This window comes from Pogoniulus pusillus, chromosome 7 (genome assembly GCF_015220805.1).
Source record: "Pogoniulus pusillus isolate bPogPus1 chromosome 7, bPogPus1.pri, whole genome shotgun sequence".
Lineage (NCBI taxonomy): Eukaryota > Metazoa > Chordata > Aves > Piciformes > Lybiidae > Pogoniulus > Pogoniulus pusillus.
The window spans coordinates 31,220,697-31,235,839 of record NC_087270.1 but is presented as its reverse complement, the minus strand read 5'-3'; the positions used below and the strand labels follow the sequence as shown (position 1 = coordinate 31,235,839).

Genomic DNA, 15,143 nt, shown 5'->3' with positions numbered 1-15,143 from the left:
ACAGCTAGAAAAAAACGGGTTTATCTTAAACCTTTATTAAAAAATAGGATCTGTTCACACAGTCTTCTTCACAGAACCAGTAACTGTTTCTCCTGTTTTCTAGGTTAATTTTGCTGTGGGTTTTTCTAAATGTTTCTCTAATAGCAGCACTATCTGTTACAGTACCCAAGTTGTATTGTCAAACATAGTACATCAGTAACAGTTTAGAGAGTATGTTTTGGAGACATAACAGATAAGACAATCAATCCTTTATTCTCTGCTGTGGCAGAGAGGACAGAAGTTATACTTGGTTGCTTCTTTGGCTTTCATACAGTGCTTGCATACACTGCACATCCAGAATTGATACTCCAGGATTGGGTCTCCTGTTGCCACACATACAGGAAGCTTCCCATCGACACTATTTATAAAACAAAACAAAACAAAACCCCAAAAAACAGTAAAACAGCTGAAGGAATAAAAGCATGGGTTTAAAGTAGCAATAAAGACTTATTTAGCAGACATTTGCATAAATACATAATTATGTTCCTACAGCTAGTTACAAAACTTTAGATGCTCATGCATAAGATACTGCTTCTTTATTCAGATGTTCTTCTTTATTAGAAGTTACTAAATCACATTACACTTCACTGATAATTTAGCCAGGGGTGTCAGTCTTCACACAACAGAACACACATCCACTGAACCACACAGTCAACAAATTTGGACCAGCAGATCCAAAAACTCAAGTGAAAAGAAGCAGTGAAGGTCATATAAAAGTAAGGCTCCATTAGACATCTGCACTGCTTTTCCTCTGAGGAGTCAACCTGAAAATCACTAGTGAGATTCTGTACACCTCCACGGTAAAATCAATCAGGTTAAAATTCTAACCATTAGAAAGAAAACTGAGTCACAGTCAATTTGCATGTTCACAAACTCAGCGCTGTTAGCAGGAAAAATGTTGAAAGGTACCATTGCAGGTACAGCTACTGCAAGGACTTACCTCCTTAGAGTTGTGCCCTTCATATTCTAATTCTTTCACTTGACATACTCACCGTCTTGTACCATGCAGATTCAAGTAATTCACTAAACACTGGAGACTTACTGGTTAACAATGGTTAAACATTCACTTGTTAACACTTGCATCACACCAGAATGGTGATGCAAACATTTTTACTTTAATGGCACATGAGGCCTGAAAGGTCCTCTTGTGCTCTGTTCACATGTATTTCAGATTAACTTAGATCTTTATGACCAGTTCCTCCAATCCAGCCATTGTCTATTCTCCTAATTAAAACAGTGGTTTATAACTCTTTCAAAGTAGCTAAGACCTGCATCATTCTGACCAGTATTTAGTTTAAGCTGCAAAGGATAAAATTAACTTGGTCACACAAAACCTGACAAAACCCAAAATACAGATAAAAGTGGGAAAAAAATGTCATTACAGTATCATCTAACTATAGACTCACCTCTCATGAACATCATCCACATCGAACTTTTTGTTAGACTTTGGACAATGTCTCATAAATATCTCTAAAGCAAGATCTTCATACTGTTGCCTCTGCTCTAGTCTAAGACTTTCCAAGGATTCTAGTTTAACAAAGGCTTTTGAACAAATATCAAATGCTCTATTTGCACATGCACAGAGTGCCAAGAGGGAATAGATTTCAACTGCAGGGATAATGTCTTCATAATCTCGCAAATGAAGAGCTAAGAAAAGAAAAAAATAAGGGAATTATTACATGCCTTTTGAGAATTGCAAGCATCTGTCTTATTTGCTACTAATAGATAATATAAATCATACAAAGTGGACACAACCAACCAAAATATTTTCATTTACATGGCTATGAAGCATGTGTGGTTCAACACTTAAACCCAGGAAAAAACAAGAGGATTTGACTGAGAAATTAAAAGTGTCTTTTGTTAAAGAACACATTATAAGTGTCTGAAATGAACCTTCATTACTTGGACAACGTATAGGGCATTAATGTGCTTTTGTAACTCCCATAGATTTTTTATGAAGTTCTACAGAGAGGTCTGATGTAAATTCAGGCATGCATTATAGTTTAAAGAAAGAAACAAAGCATCAACAGAATAACTGCAGAGATTGTCCCAATTTAACTAAGTAATATTTGCTAAGTTAGACTTGGCATTGTCACCAAGAAAATACTCTCCAGGTATCATAACTACAGCCATATTCAATTCATTCTATGGTTTTGGTTTAAATTCCGTGCATCTAGTATGACCAAAAAAAAATATGCCAACTATAAATGCAATTGTGTATTCTGCAGGTCTGTAAAATTAGAAGGGTTCCTTTGGGGAGTTAAAAATTAAGTCCTACCTGTTTTAAGTGCTGCATCTACAGAACCTTTATAGAGCTGTCTTTGTGCAAGTATGAAAAAATGGTAAGCCTCAGCTCCTCGCCAAGCATTGTCTGCAAAGCGATTAGTTGAAGAAAGAACATCTTCTTCTAGCAACCCAGCCAAAGTTGAACCAGCCTGAAAACAAAGCAGTATCACAAGTAATTTTTATATGAAACAGATACAGCAGGAAATGGGGATAAATGAAAAAGACTTTTCTGTACTCAGTGATTACACCACTGTCTGTGTTAACTAGGGAAAATATAAATACATGGACATGAACATTGTTAGGCATTTCATACAGTGCATAGGCAGAACATATGGTGTGGATTTTCAAAGATAAATACCATACACGTGTGTACAAATATATTCTGTGCACATCTGCAGACTGGTTCATAGTTTGGATTAATATTGCATTTCAACACCAGAGCTCTTAAAACTTTGTTTAAACTATTTAATTTGTGCATATGAAGATGAAAGTGTGAGCAGAAAAAGAATCGCCAAAACTTACTTGCTTCTCCCATATCTGGAGCTGTCTCCCTACTAAATTATAGCCAACATAGCTTAATCTAATCGTGTATCTCTCTTTGGGATTGAAACTTACTAAGTGAAAGTCTTGCTGGGAGAAAAAACTCAAGAGTTCTTGAGTGCAGTTTTCATAGTTACAGTGAAAACATTAAGAAAAAACACATTGAATTTAGGAAGAAAAATAGCTACTAATACATATGACTTATGTGTTTGTAAATAATACTTTAAACAATGCGTTTTCATGGAAGACTTGATTTAAGGAAGGTTTTCTTCTCAGCAGAAAAAAATCATTTTTAAGAAATGTAAAAGCCTCACATGAAGATAGCTTCAGTTATTCTGTCTAGGCAGCACATACTCAGAAACAAAACAAGCAAAAAAACCCAAAACAAAAACCAAACCAACCAAAAAACCCAATACTCTACCTCTGAACTTTTTCCTTTCAGTTTTCCCCTTTGTGCATTTTGCATTTGTTCATGGTGCTGTTCCATAAGTAAGGCTGATAATACATAAAGTTTTTTAACTCTCAAAGGCTTGGTCCTTTTCTTTGCCTCTTCATCTGCAATCTTAAAAAACAAACCCAAGGAATTTAATGTAGATTTTAAAAAGAACTAATAATTAGAAGAAGGCTGCTTCATTCTCATGGACAACTCCATGCTTGTAAAAACCTAGGAAATTGTGCCTAAAAAAATTATTCTGCATTTGAATGTAATAATTTAGACTACAAACAGAACTGTAAATGAAAATATCAAAGTGAAGAATGCACATTATTCTATAGTTATTTAAGTAATTAGTATATAAAGTCAGATTCTCAGGAATGGAGGGGGGGAAAAAAGACAAAAAAATCAGTGTAACCATGTGTATGTCTGTTGAGCTAATATAAAAATAAGCATTAAAATAGCAATTTTTAAACAGTTTAGTTTAAGAAACACATAGCCTTCAATAAGGTCTGATAGTTTTCCCAGAAAAAAAAAATGAAAATAGCATAATATATTTACTATTAATACTTGCTCCAAAAATTGCATAGCACCCTTAGAGACTTTAGCAGCTATGTACAGAAATCTTTGCAGTCAAACAAAATCTATGGAACATCTTTATCACAAAAGCACACAATAGCAGTTTCTAATTAAAGATACCAATTGAAGAAATACCAAAGTTTAACTTGCAGTTAGTAACACTGCTATTTTTTAAAATAAAAAAGATAAAGTTAATCCAGACAACATAGGAAATAATGTGAACATTGTACCCAGGCCAGTCTGCTGTAACTCCTTTACTAGGCAATGAACAGCAACAGGACCTTTTCCAAGGTGCAGTTCATCTCATTCTGAAGTGAAAAATCTCTAAATAAATCTGACTGGTTTTGCCCTCAAAGTCTCCTCTGTACTGGCTACAGAGGGTGCCCAGAGTAATGATACCTGAACTTAGCAGTACCCTGTAAAGTGATATCTGCTTATTGCCTGGACATAAAATAATCCCTAGAAAGTAAAAGCATGGAAGCAATAATAGCTAGTCCAAACTCCCAGTTATTTGACATAAAAGTAAAAACTGCCAGTACCTTGAACATGAGCTTAGCAGCTTCAAAGAAATAATTTGCTTTACGGTAGAGTTCTATAGCATCAAGAATTTTATTCTTTTCCAGTAAATGACTTGCATATCTGGCCAACAAGGATCCAATCTCTTTCATATTGTGATTTTTAGCCAGCTCCACAGCTTTATTCCACTGGAAATGAAGACAGACAATTACCAATCTCACTTTCTCAAGTACATTCTCAGAACAAGCTGGTTATCCATGAATAGTCTGCAACACTTTTGTGCCATGCTTCATCACCATTTAGAACTGTGCTACTTAAAGTAAAAAGCAAGAGAATACAAATGCCACCATCATTGACAATCATGTGATACAGCAGGCCTGTGAAACACATGCTGGACCTCTGTCCAAAACCACATGCAAAGCTGTTCCTTCTGCTTTAATAAAAGCCTTGAAAAATCACTTCATTGTTGCTCATACCTGTACAGATGGATTTGAACAGTTGTGGTATTACTGAAACCCAGACACTTAAAAGCATGTCTAAAGAAGGACTTTGGCCTTTAAGCTTAAGGCACAAACAGTAACACTACTTATCCTTCCTACACACTTAATTTTGTCTGTGAATTTTCCTGCTCTTCAGTAGTTTGATTACTTTGTTTGGCAGGACTGAGAAACTTGGTGGAATCTCCTAACTCATACAGCCTTTCAGATCAGTAAACTAGAAAATCGCTTCCATAAAGCCAGCACTGGCCAGTGTTGCCATTCCTACACGTCAAATTCCACACAGCCATCCTCAGTTTTTGTCTCTTATGCTGCCACAAACATTTGCACAGCTAAGTTACACTGGGAAACTGCCCGAGCTGTAAACATACAGGTTCTTTCACAGCTACATTCTACTGCAACCACAAATAAATTCACATCTGTATGAGGAAGGAGTGGAACATGCTAAATGAGCAGTCTGCAGCTCTCCAGTCTTCCTCCCATTCCATAAGGAGGCAGCATCACCTGGCTTCTACAAAGGCGACAGTGTTGGTATACTGAGTATCCTCACCATGCTGAACCCATGACACATGCACACACAGAGAAGTAGCACTGCTGCACGTGGCTTTGTCCCTCCAAAGCTCTAATCCTATTTTCCATAACTGATTTAAGTACTGAACTATGAATTTTCCAGAAAGTGTGATGACTAATCAGACACTTAAAAACTTGTATTTAATTGGGCATTAAAATAGAAATCTCACTGTTAAACTGATATGGGACTATCTACTATTGGTTTACCTGGTTGAGATGTACACAGGTATCTACCGCATCCTTTGGTTGATTACACTTAAGAAAGGCTGACACAGCTTGGTCACACATCCCCACTCTTACAAACATGTAAGCTATGTCCTGTAAAAAGGCATCAGCATCACATTAAATGCATTTCCAGATCTTTAGTACATTGCATAGCATTTTCAACAATATTATATTTTTCTTTAATGTAATTCCAAGAAGTTGGGGGAATGGAGTGTGGCCTCCTAGATTCTGTACAGATACTGTTGTAGATCTTTAGTGTGCTGCTCTCACTTAGCGCTTAATTTAAACGAACAAACAAACTAAACAAACACACACAAAAATATTTAAACATTTTTCTTTCAAATCAAATACCAGAAGGACTGCATTCTTACTATTTTAGTCACAAAAGTTTGTTATTAGAAAGTTTGTATTACAAATAAAGTGCTATGTCTTGCTTTGTTCAAACAACTGGAAATGGCATTAAATCCGCTTGTTTGGCATTTTCCAAGCCTTTTTAGACTGATCAATCATGTCATAAATTTTAATTTAACTACTAGCTGATCAGTCATTTCAGGCTATATTACCTACTTTCCCTCCTTTCAGTAACACACCTTCAATTTTCATTGTACATTAGCATTCGCACCAGAGTTACTCTGGAAGAATTTAAACCAAGAATAGCACCCAGGAAGAATCTGGGGGTGGTGGGGTGTGGTGAAATCTTAGTGTAGATTAGGAAACAAAGTAAAAGGTAAAATAAGTGTTCAACCATATGGATTGAACTCTCAATGAAGCACAGCTACTCTAGAGAAATGCTGTAACCTGGGGAGGGGAGCAGTGAATTATCTATCACTTGACCACGTGGCCAAAAAAGCATGATAAATAGTCAGGTCTTTCTGGAGAACCTGGACAGTAAGAGAAAGAAAGAAGGATGAAATATGAAAACAATAATAACACAGAAGATTGGCACCAAAATAACACCAGTATACTTTAGTGAGTAGGTCATATACTGCATTTTCTCTTTCTTAACCCTCCTAAGATGGGTAAATTTAAGTTATTTAAATAGTTAAGCATAAGACAATGACAATTAGGGTGATTTTTGCTTACAGGGAGCAATTTATTATTCTCTGGAAGAGAGTTTGCAAGATTCTCTAGTCCTTGGTAGTCCTCTAGCATGTAGTAACATTCAGCTAAACGTTCCTGGTTTCGTCCTTGTACATAGTACTGTACAGCATTGAACCTAATAATGAAATTAAAAGAAAATATGTTTTTGGAAGTGGTAGCTTCTGATGTATAGCCAAAAATAAAGCTTCTCATTGTGTAAAACTATTGCATTTGCAAATTTACAATTGTTTTATTTTAAATAGGTAGCCGCTTGGGGAAGCTTTTGTAGTTTTCTACTGGTTTTCCAAAGTGTTTCTGTAAGTTTTACTTTAAGTAAAGTAGTAGCAAAATTGATTCTGTGACTAGCAGAATGTTAGAAAGTCAAGGAATCTTAAAACTGCATTCTGATATCTGTACAGACCATGGCTGATAATGCACAACAACTAAATTTTCAGAAAAGGGCTTTACTGTTGTGCTTGTTATTTAAAAACAAAACACAACCAAAACCACCAAATCAAACTACAAAAACCACTCCAGCACTAAAGTCTCAAGAGCATTCTTTAAAGTTACCTAAAGCATCAAAAAATCACATTTCAAAAACTAATCATAAGTTTTCAACTATTTTGGGGCCCAAGTTCTTTATGGTAATACAGTCTGGATAACTGCAATATATAAGTGGAGCTGTGGAACTCCATAAAACAGTGTTCAGGATGCTAAAAATTTAGACTGTCTTAGAAAGAAACAAGAAAAATTCCTGAAAGAAAGGTTTTAAACTATGAAGACGTCACGTCTGGCTCAGTAAGTACTTGACCGTAAAATGTGTTCTGGAGATACAACATTACGTGCATGCACTGTTCCTAAAATCTTCCCTGGGTGCCCAGTTTCAGCAATAGCTGGAGACAGATCCAAGTCAGAGAGGACTCTGGACTTTTTAAATATTGTTTAGTTTAAGCATTCTAGGAAAATTAGTGGTGAGTTTTGAAATTCACTGATATTTAATAATCCTACTTTTAACAGATATTTTTTTCTTTATACTTTTCTGTAGCCAGCATAGCGCAACTGCATAGGTATTTCTCTCCCCCTCCCCTCCTTTGAAGCAGGCAGACTTCTGGCAAAACAGGTTTCTATCACATTCATTATTTAGACAGTCGATCAACAGCTCTGATTAAAGGTACATGCCATGGTGGAAGCATAAAGGTCTCAGCTATATTTCATCATTCCAGAGTTATCGATGTATTACATTCTAACTTTACCAATGTCTGTCTCTCCTCATACATTAAGTCTTGTTTTCAGTCTTAAAAGTTCCATTATAACTTGTTTCTCCCTGGTTCCCCTATAGAACATACCATTTCTGACGATCTGCAAAGTAATCTCCAATAGCATTGTGTGCTTGTTCAAGAAGGGCATCGTCTGCATCACCTGAGCCAGTTTTCAATAGCTGTAATACTCGAAACCAATCTCCCAGTTTTATCCGTAGCCCAATGGCAAGATCTCTAGTACACACACACAAAAGAGCAGGAAAAAAGTCAGAGAATAAAATAGCTAACAAAACTGAGAAAATTCTTTTCATGATCATAGCCTATAATGCTGGTATCACAGTGATCCCAGATAATCTCGTTTACACACACAGTATTCCATAAAAGTGAATGCTCTAATTGCTCACAGGTTCTATCACACATATACAATGCCCTATCGGACATGCTCCTGCCTTAGGGGTTAAATGAGCATCTGGAAAGACAGCTGGGCTGATGCAGGTTTCCTGTTACTATGTACACCATTCTTTATCTTTCACAGCTGACCCTTACAGTAGATAGCAGAACTTGCTAACAGCTAACAGCAGAGGGGAGATGAGGGGAAAGGCCAAGGAACAAGGATCATGAATAATGCAGGTTAAAAGGTGAGATAAATGGGTTTCAGAGCCTTCTCTTTCAGATTCATGATGACTTTGGATGAAGGAGAAAGGACTCAGAAGTAGTCTTTCTCTTGTTAGTCATGCTTACATATGATCTGCCTTGTGTTTATCTAGCACATCTATTCCACCTTATAGACTAATTCTATGTTACTTCATATAAAAGTAATTCTGCAGGTGCATAGAAAATAAATGGCACAGATAGACATGCTTCTTTTAACATGCCCTTATCTTACAAGTAAATTAAGGAAGACAATAGCAAGTCAGTGCAGTCAGGGCATCTCTTTGTATTTTTTACATTGTATTTGAAAAATAGATTTCTTTCAGACTGATTTATGGCAGGTCTTTATCAAGGTGTTTCTAGTGATGAGGCGACGCCTAAGGTAAATACAGAATACCCCTATTCTTGGAGCTGGAGGACACTGTTGAAGAAATCAGTAAAAACAAGCCTTTGACTTCTTCAGTTCTGTAAGTCAAATTTCTCTTCATCCATGTGCAAAAGAATATGCCTTATCTAAAAATTAGTGTTGCAGTATGACTGAAGCATACTTCCATCAGCTACTTAATTACAAGCAGGAAAATGTTTTAACAGCAGGCTTCAACGTGCATCATTCCCCAGTTCTTGCCTCTTCCCCCCCACCCCCGTTTTACTGGGGAAAGGAAAGGTTTCTCATTCTTACAGCATGAAAGAAGTAGTATTTTTTTAACATCATTTTCTCCTCTTTTTCTTGGATCTATTAATCAAAGCTTAAAAATTTTGTATGTGCATAAGTGATTAATTCTTCCCCAAGTTTGACCACCACCTACAGGCTACATTGTACAATTGCTGCTTATTCTCATTATCCTTTCTCAGTATAGTTCTCTAGCTAATTACTTAGTGTTAATTCCTATTCCCCAGTAATACTCTTATTTTGCTTTGTTTGTTCTCATTCCTTAATAAAAATTCCATTGATTGGTCCCCAGTTTCATCCAGAGCCCTTTCTGTCTCTCCAGAGATTACAGTTCATTAAAAACTCTGTTGTTTGTGTATGTAATTGAAAAGAATGTCTACTTGGCTACTAACTCAGAGCAACAGTACATAAATTAAATGTTAGTTAAGATTGTTTGTATTTTTGGAATCCCAGTTGAAATACCAATAAAATACTTGCAAAAATAATCTATGAAACCCAGCACAGCCTAAAGCCTCTAGGGTTTTGCAAACAGTTTGGAATGTGCTGATTTACATACAGAATTGGTTATCTATGGATACAATAAAATTCTCTCCATCTGATCTTCTTCTGTCTTTCCAGAAACTGTCTCCAGTGCTAAAACAGCAATATCTTATTCAGGCTACCATTTTTTTCCAGATTTTTCATTCGTTGCTGGGATGACTCCATGCAATTGATGCTTGAGCGTGTCCAGAGAAGGGCGACGAGGCTGGGGAGAGGCCTTGAGCACAGCCCTACGAGGAGAGGCTGAGGGAGCTGGGGTTGTTTAGCCTGGAGAAGAGGAGGCTCAGGGGTGACCTTATTGCTGTCTACAACTACTTGAGGGGTGGTTGTGGCCAGGGGGAGGTTGCTCTCTTCTCTCAGGTGGCCAGCACCAGAACGAGAGGACACAGCCTCAGGCTACATCAGGGTAAATTTAGGCTTGAGGTGAGGAGAAAGTTCTTCACTGAGAGAGTCATTGGCTACTGGAATGGGCTGCCCAGGGAGGTAGTGGAGTCGCCATCCCTGGAGCTGTTCAAGGCAGGATTGGACGTGGCACTTGGTGCCATGGTCTAGCCTTGAGAATTGTGGTAAAGGGTTGGACTTGATGATCTGTAAGGTCTCTTCCAACCTTGTTGATACTGTGATACTGTAATTACCTTCTGTCCATATCCAGGTACATTCTTTCAGCTTCTTCAAACCTGCTGAAATAGGCTGCCACTTCTGCTTGCTTCATTGACTCACTCTGCAGGTTGCCTAGACGCTTCACAAATTTAATCCCTTGGTAATCTTTGCAACATACAAAAGCTTTTTCAGCAGTCTGCAGATCCAGCTTCTGAAGAGCAGCTTCAGCCAGGAGACGCCTGTGAAAAACAAGTGTAATAGGTGGAAAAGCAGCTATAAAGTAAATTAAATGAGGATTCATTTACCTAGTCAATATTTAAGGAAGATATTCAAGTTCACCTTTGTTGGCAGCATGGGCAGTGGGATGAAGTGCACTCTCAACAAGTTAGCCTGGCATTAAGCTGTGTAGTGTGGTTGACACACTGGAAGAAGGCATGCCAACCAGAGGGACTTTGAGAGGCTTGATAAGTGGGCTAATGCCCATGCTTCATTAAGTTCAACAAAGCTAAGTGCAAGGTCCTGCACCTGGGTGGGGCCAATCCCAAACACAAGTACAGGCTGGGTGGAGAATGGATAGAGAGCAGACCTGAGAAGGACTTCAGAGTGTTGGTTGATGAGAAGCTCAATGTGAGCCAGCAATTGTACTTAGAACTCAGAAAGCCATCAGTATCCTGGGCTGCATCACATGAAAGTTTGTGGTTAGTTTTGAAATTCACTAATGTTTAATAATTCTCTCCTACTTTTAACTGATTTGTCCTCTACTCTGCTCTCATGGGAACCCACCCAGAGCACTGTGTGTACTCCCGTGGAGCCTCCAACACAAAGAGGGCAAGGAACTGTTGGAGCAGGTCCGGAGGACAGCCACCAAGATTATCAGAGGACTGTCTCACATCTTGGGACTGCCCAAACATATCAAATGTGAAAAAGGTGGGGAGCTAGGCTAGCACGGTACTGCATAGCATCTCTGGGCCTTTCATCCATGCTGTACTGCTCCTCTGAAGGTGATTCAGGCCAATAAAGAGATTTTCTTAGAAGAGGAGCTTTCAAATTGGTTTCAACTGCAACAGTGGAACTGTTTGAACAGGAAAAAAGTACAAGCAGCACACAACAAACTTGGCTCATAAACAGATTTTACCAAAGTCTGGGATGTGGATTATCTTCTATGAATTGGGAAGACTCCTCAATGCCAACTTTTTCAATCAATGCTCGACTGTCTCGTAATGACCGAATCTCAAAGTTGATGATGTAATCTTTGTTTGGATGTTCAGGATTCTAACATAATGGATAAAGAAGCAATTTTATTTCATGTCACCTTTGTTTTCACCCAACATATCTATAGTCTATGTCATTAAGACAGACATCAGCTTTTCCTGTGAAGTACTATACTTACCTTTAACATTTCATCCAGAAGAACAGATTTGATTTCCAAATCTTCAAAGTTGCAAATATATCCAGAAGTTTGTATAGGTTCCTAAAAGTTAAATAAGTTACAAAGGAATGAACTTGTACTCTGTCTGATTAAATCATAACCAAATCTGTTAGGCATACATAAAGAGACCACCTTCTTCTGCAAACTAGGATTTAAGTGCATTTCCAACAGGAAACAAATACTAAAATCATTAGTGTGATTGACAATTCCAGATACAGAGACAGTTCTCATGTTTTCTGTAATGAAATCATGAGAAAGAGATAAAGGAATACTTGTAAATATTTAGACTTAACTGAACTGTGTTTCACAAATCTCTTCACTAAAAATGTGTTTATATTTTCCAAAGTGTACAAATATATGCTCATGAAAATATATAGTTAAGGAAAATATTACAGTATTTTTATCTTCCCAGGACTGATGGTTCATTTTACTTATTTGTACCTAAAAAACCTCCTACATTTGAATTTAGAAACGTTGAGATTTCCAGAAGTAAGTTTCTTTATATAAACACTTGCTTAATTGAATGGTAAGCACAATAACAAAATGTAAAGCCATTAATTCATGAGTGGATTTGTAAACTGAGTACCCATGGTAATATTTACCTCTGGATCCAAGTTTCTGAAAACATACATTCTTGTTTTCTCCATCACTGCAAACAAATCCGGGTTGTCTTTGGCCCATTTCATATCCCATACATCTTTGCGTTCCAGTTTCAGCTGCTCACCTATCACTTGTGCTCCTGTACTGTCTACTGCCCGGGTATCCAAGTCAAACAAAGTCAAAACACCTGAAAGGTCTATGATAGCAATACGACTGCACAACAACAAAGGAAGAAGAAAAAAGGACAGCTAAATACTACTATTCAAAGCTGTTAATATGATATATTTCCCTAAACTGACACACTCAGGCTGAATTTCTCCTCTAAGCTAATACCAGTGTAATTCCATAGAATTTCATTTATCTGCACAACAGAAAGAGACTGGAAACATAGAAAGAAGTTTTTCATCCTGGCAGCTCTTTAAAAACCACAACATGCTCATATAGGATCTGGTCCTGCAAAGGTTCTGTAATAGGCCCATTTTTCATCCACCATTTTGAAGATCCTTAGACTTTGCCTATCAGCTTGAGTAAACTGCAGGTTCTGCCCCTTGCCAAACTTTTAACAGAGCTTGAAATTAATGACCAAACAGAACTGTTTTTTATTATTTACTAGAAGGCAATTAAGCAAATTCTTAAATTAAATTAAAGCGACCGCATGGTGATGCAGATAGTTACTCTCCAGAACAGGACTTCTCATATTTCACAGTATCACAGTATCATCAGGGTTGGAAGAGACCTCACAGATCATCAAGTCCAACCCTTTACCACAGAGCTCAAGGCTAGACCATGGCACCAAGTGCCACGTCCAATCTTGCCTTGAACAGCCCCAGGGACGGCGACTCCACCACCTCCCCGGGCAGCCCATTCCAGTGTCCAATGACTCTCTCAGTGAAGAACTTTCTCCTCACCTCGAGCCTAAATTTCCCCTGGCGCAGCCTGAGGCTGTGTCTTTCTACAAAGGGTTTTGTCATGAGTTGGTTTGTTTGGGTTTTTTAATTCCAAATTATATGATGTCTTACCCAATTAATCCTTGAAGTAATTTAAAATACAGGAAAATGCAGTTTCTACAGGGTTACATTTGAAATATTCCAGTGACACAGCTCTTCAGTGAATCGTAGGAGCCTGTATTTACTACAGTGCTGTTTTATAAGCATTTCTAAATATTCAAAGGTATTTAAACACCCTTAATCTCTATTAAAATTTCAATAGCAATTTAGAAAATTAACTTCTAAACGCTTACAGATCTCAGCCTTTTTCACTGGCACAGAATCATTTAGGAAGGAAAGAGCTTGTATTCAAAACAAGAGTCACGTGCCTTTTAAAGGAAACAATCTACCTTTGGATATTACCTAAAAAGGTCAGCAACCTACACATGTATTATGAATTTTGTTTGAATTTATAAAGTTATTTTGAAGTGATTCAAATGTCTTACAAGCCCTTTTTCAGTCAGTATATTTTTGCTTTTTTGACAAGACTGCTGCAAAAAAAATAGCTAAGTACAAAGCACATCAGTGTTGGTACAGCTGAAGCTTAAGAACATTTGTCTTGCTAGAAGCATTGCCATGAGCTACAGCTTGTAACAACGAAAAATTAACATGGGATGAAAAAAGTTTCCAGGCATTAGAAGGATATAGAAATAGAAGCCTTAAGAGATAAATAAAGTTTATATTATAAAGTAAAATTTGTATCTGCATAATCATATAATGACAGAATTCAGGAAAATTGGAATTTTCACAAATTGCAGTGGTTTATTTTAAAATCAGACAGCAGACCTAGAGCTTACCTGGAGTTGCAGTTCAAAGACAGCTGATATGCACGACAGTTCAGAGTATACTTCTGTACTAAACCAACGCTAGGAAGGCTGTATCTCTGAATAGTGCCAGATTCTCTTCCCTGCAGAAAAGCAATGCTTTCTTATTCAGAGAATTTTTACATGAATAAGGTCTTTAAAATGACTTATTTATGTGCTGTCCTACACAAAGGAGGTTTTGGATAAGAGACAGCAAAAGTAGAATAAGGCAATGTCATCGCCCAAAAAGTTCTGAGTTCTGCTATGTAAACAAGATGTTCTCTTAAGATGTTACTGTTTACAGATCTATTTCCATCAGGGATGTTAAGATGAACAGCCATCATCCACACACAGAACAGCTTCAGGAGCCCAACAATTAGCCATGAACCTCCAGACATGGTCTATGTAACAAAATGTGACTGCTTATGAATATGCTGTAGAAAAATCTCCTCCCTATAAGCACAACAGGCAGTTAGAACTTATTTTAAACACATAACTTACAATAAGTAGTATCTTATCAGATGCTGTTATTGCACATATTGGATCTCTTGTTCCCTGAAAACATATAAGCAATAACAATTATCAGTTTTAATGCAACAATAAGAAGGCATTGCTAAAAAATAAGTTTTATTTAAATATACAAGAATGTTGCTTAATATCCACATGGAAATCCTGTGTTACAGGTATCATGTCAATAATAATATTGATAGCTTACTTCCTTCTACCCCTTCATTAAAAATAAGAAACCCAAAACATAAGAGGTGCTTTAACAGAAATCACAAGAAGGCAACTGTCTGTGACTTGCGAGGCCTGTGATACATTTCAGGTACACCATTAAGT

General features: G+C 37.2%; 1 protein-coding gene across 2 annotated transcripts in view; it reads right to left on the bottom strand.

Annotated features, from left to right (window-relative positions):
* Nucleotides 1–14: 14 nt before the first annotated feature.
* The window catches only part of WDR35 (WD repeat domain 35), a 40,609-nt gene continuing 25,480 nt past the window's right edge, over nt 15–15,143 (bottom strand). For both annotated transcript variants that reach the window (XM_064146403.1, XM_064146402.1), the window contains 14 exons: nt 14,805–14,858; nt 14,298–14,407; nt 12,517–12,727; nt 11,876–11,956; nt 11,621–11,757; nt 10,521–10,724; nt 8,112–8,258; nt 6,769–6,901; nt 5,668–5,778; nt 4,417–4,581; nt 3,287–3,427; nt 2,318–2,474; nt 1,446–1,686; nt 15–397 (listed from right to left, as the gene is read on the bottom strand). In XM_064146403.1, coding sequence (XP_064002473.1) covers nt 250–397; nt 1,446–1,686; nt 2,318–2,474; nt 3,287–3,427; nt 4,417–4,581; nt 5,668–5,778; nt 6,769–6,901; nt 8,112–8,258; nt 10,521–10,724; nt 11,621–11,757; nt 11,876–11,956; nt 12,517–12,727; nt 14,298–14,407; nt 14,805–14,858 — 2,040 coding nt within the window. In that variant the 3' untranslated portion in view covers nt 15–249. The remainder of the gene's footprint in view (nt 398–1,445; nt 1,687–2,317; nt 2,475–3,286; nt 3,428–4,416; nt 4,582–5,667; nt 5,779–6,768; nt 6,902–8,111; nt 8,259–10,520; nt 10,725–11,620; nt 11,758–11,875; nt 11,957–12,516; nt 12,728–14,297; nt 14,408–14,804; nt 14,859–15,143) is intronic.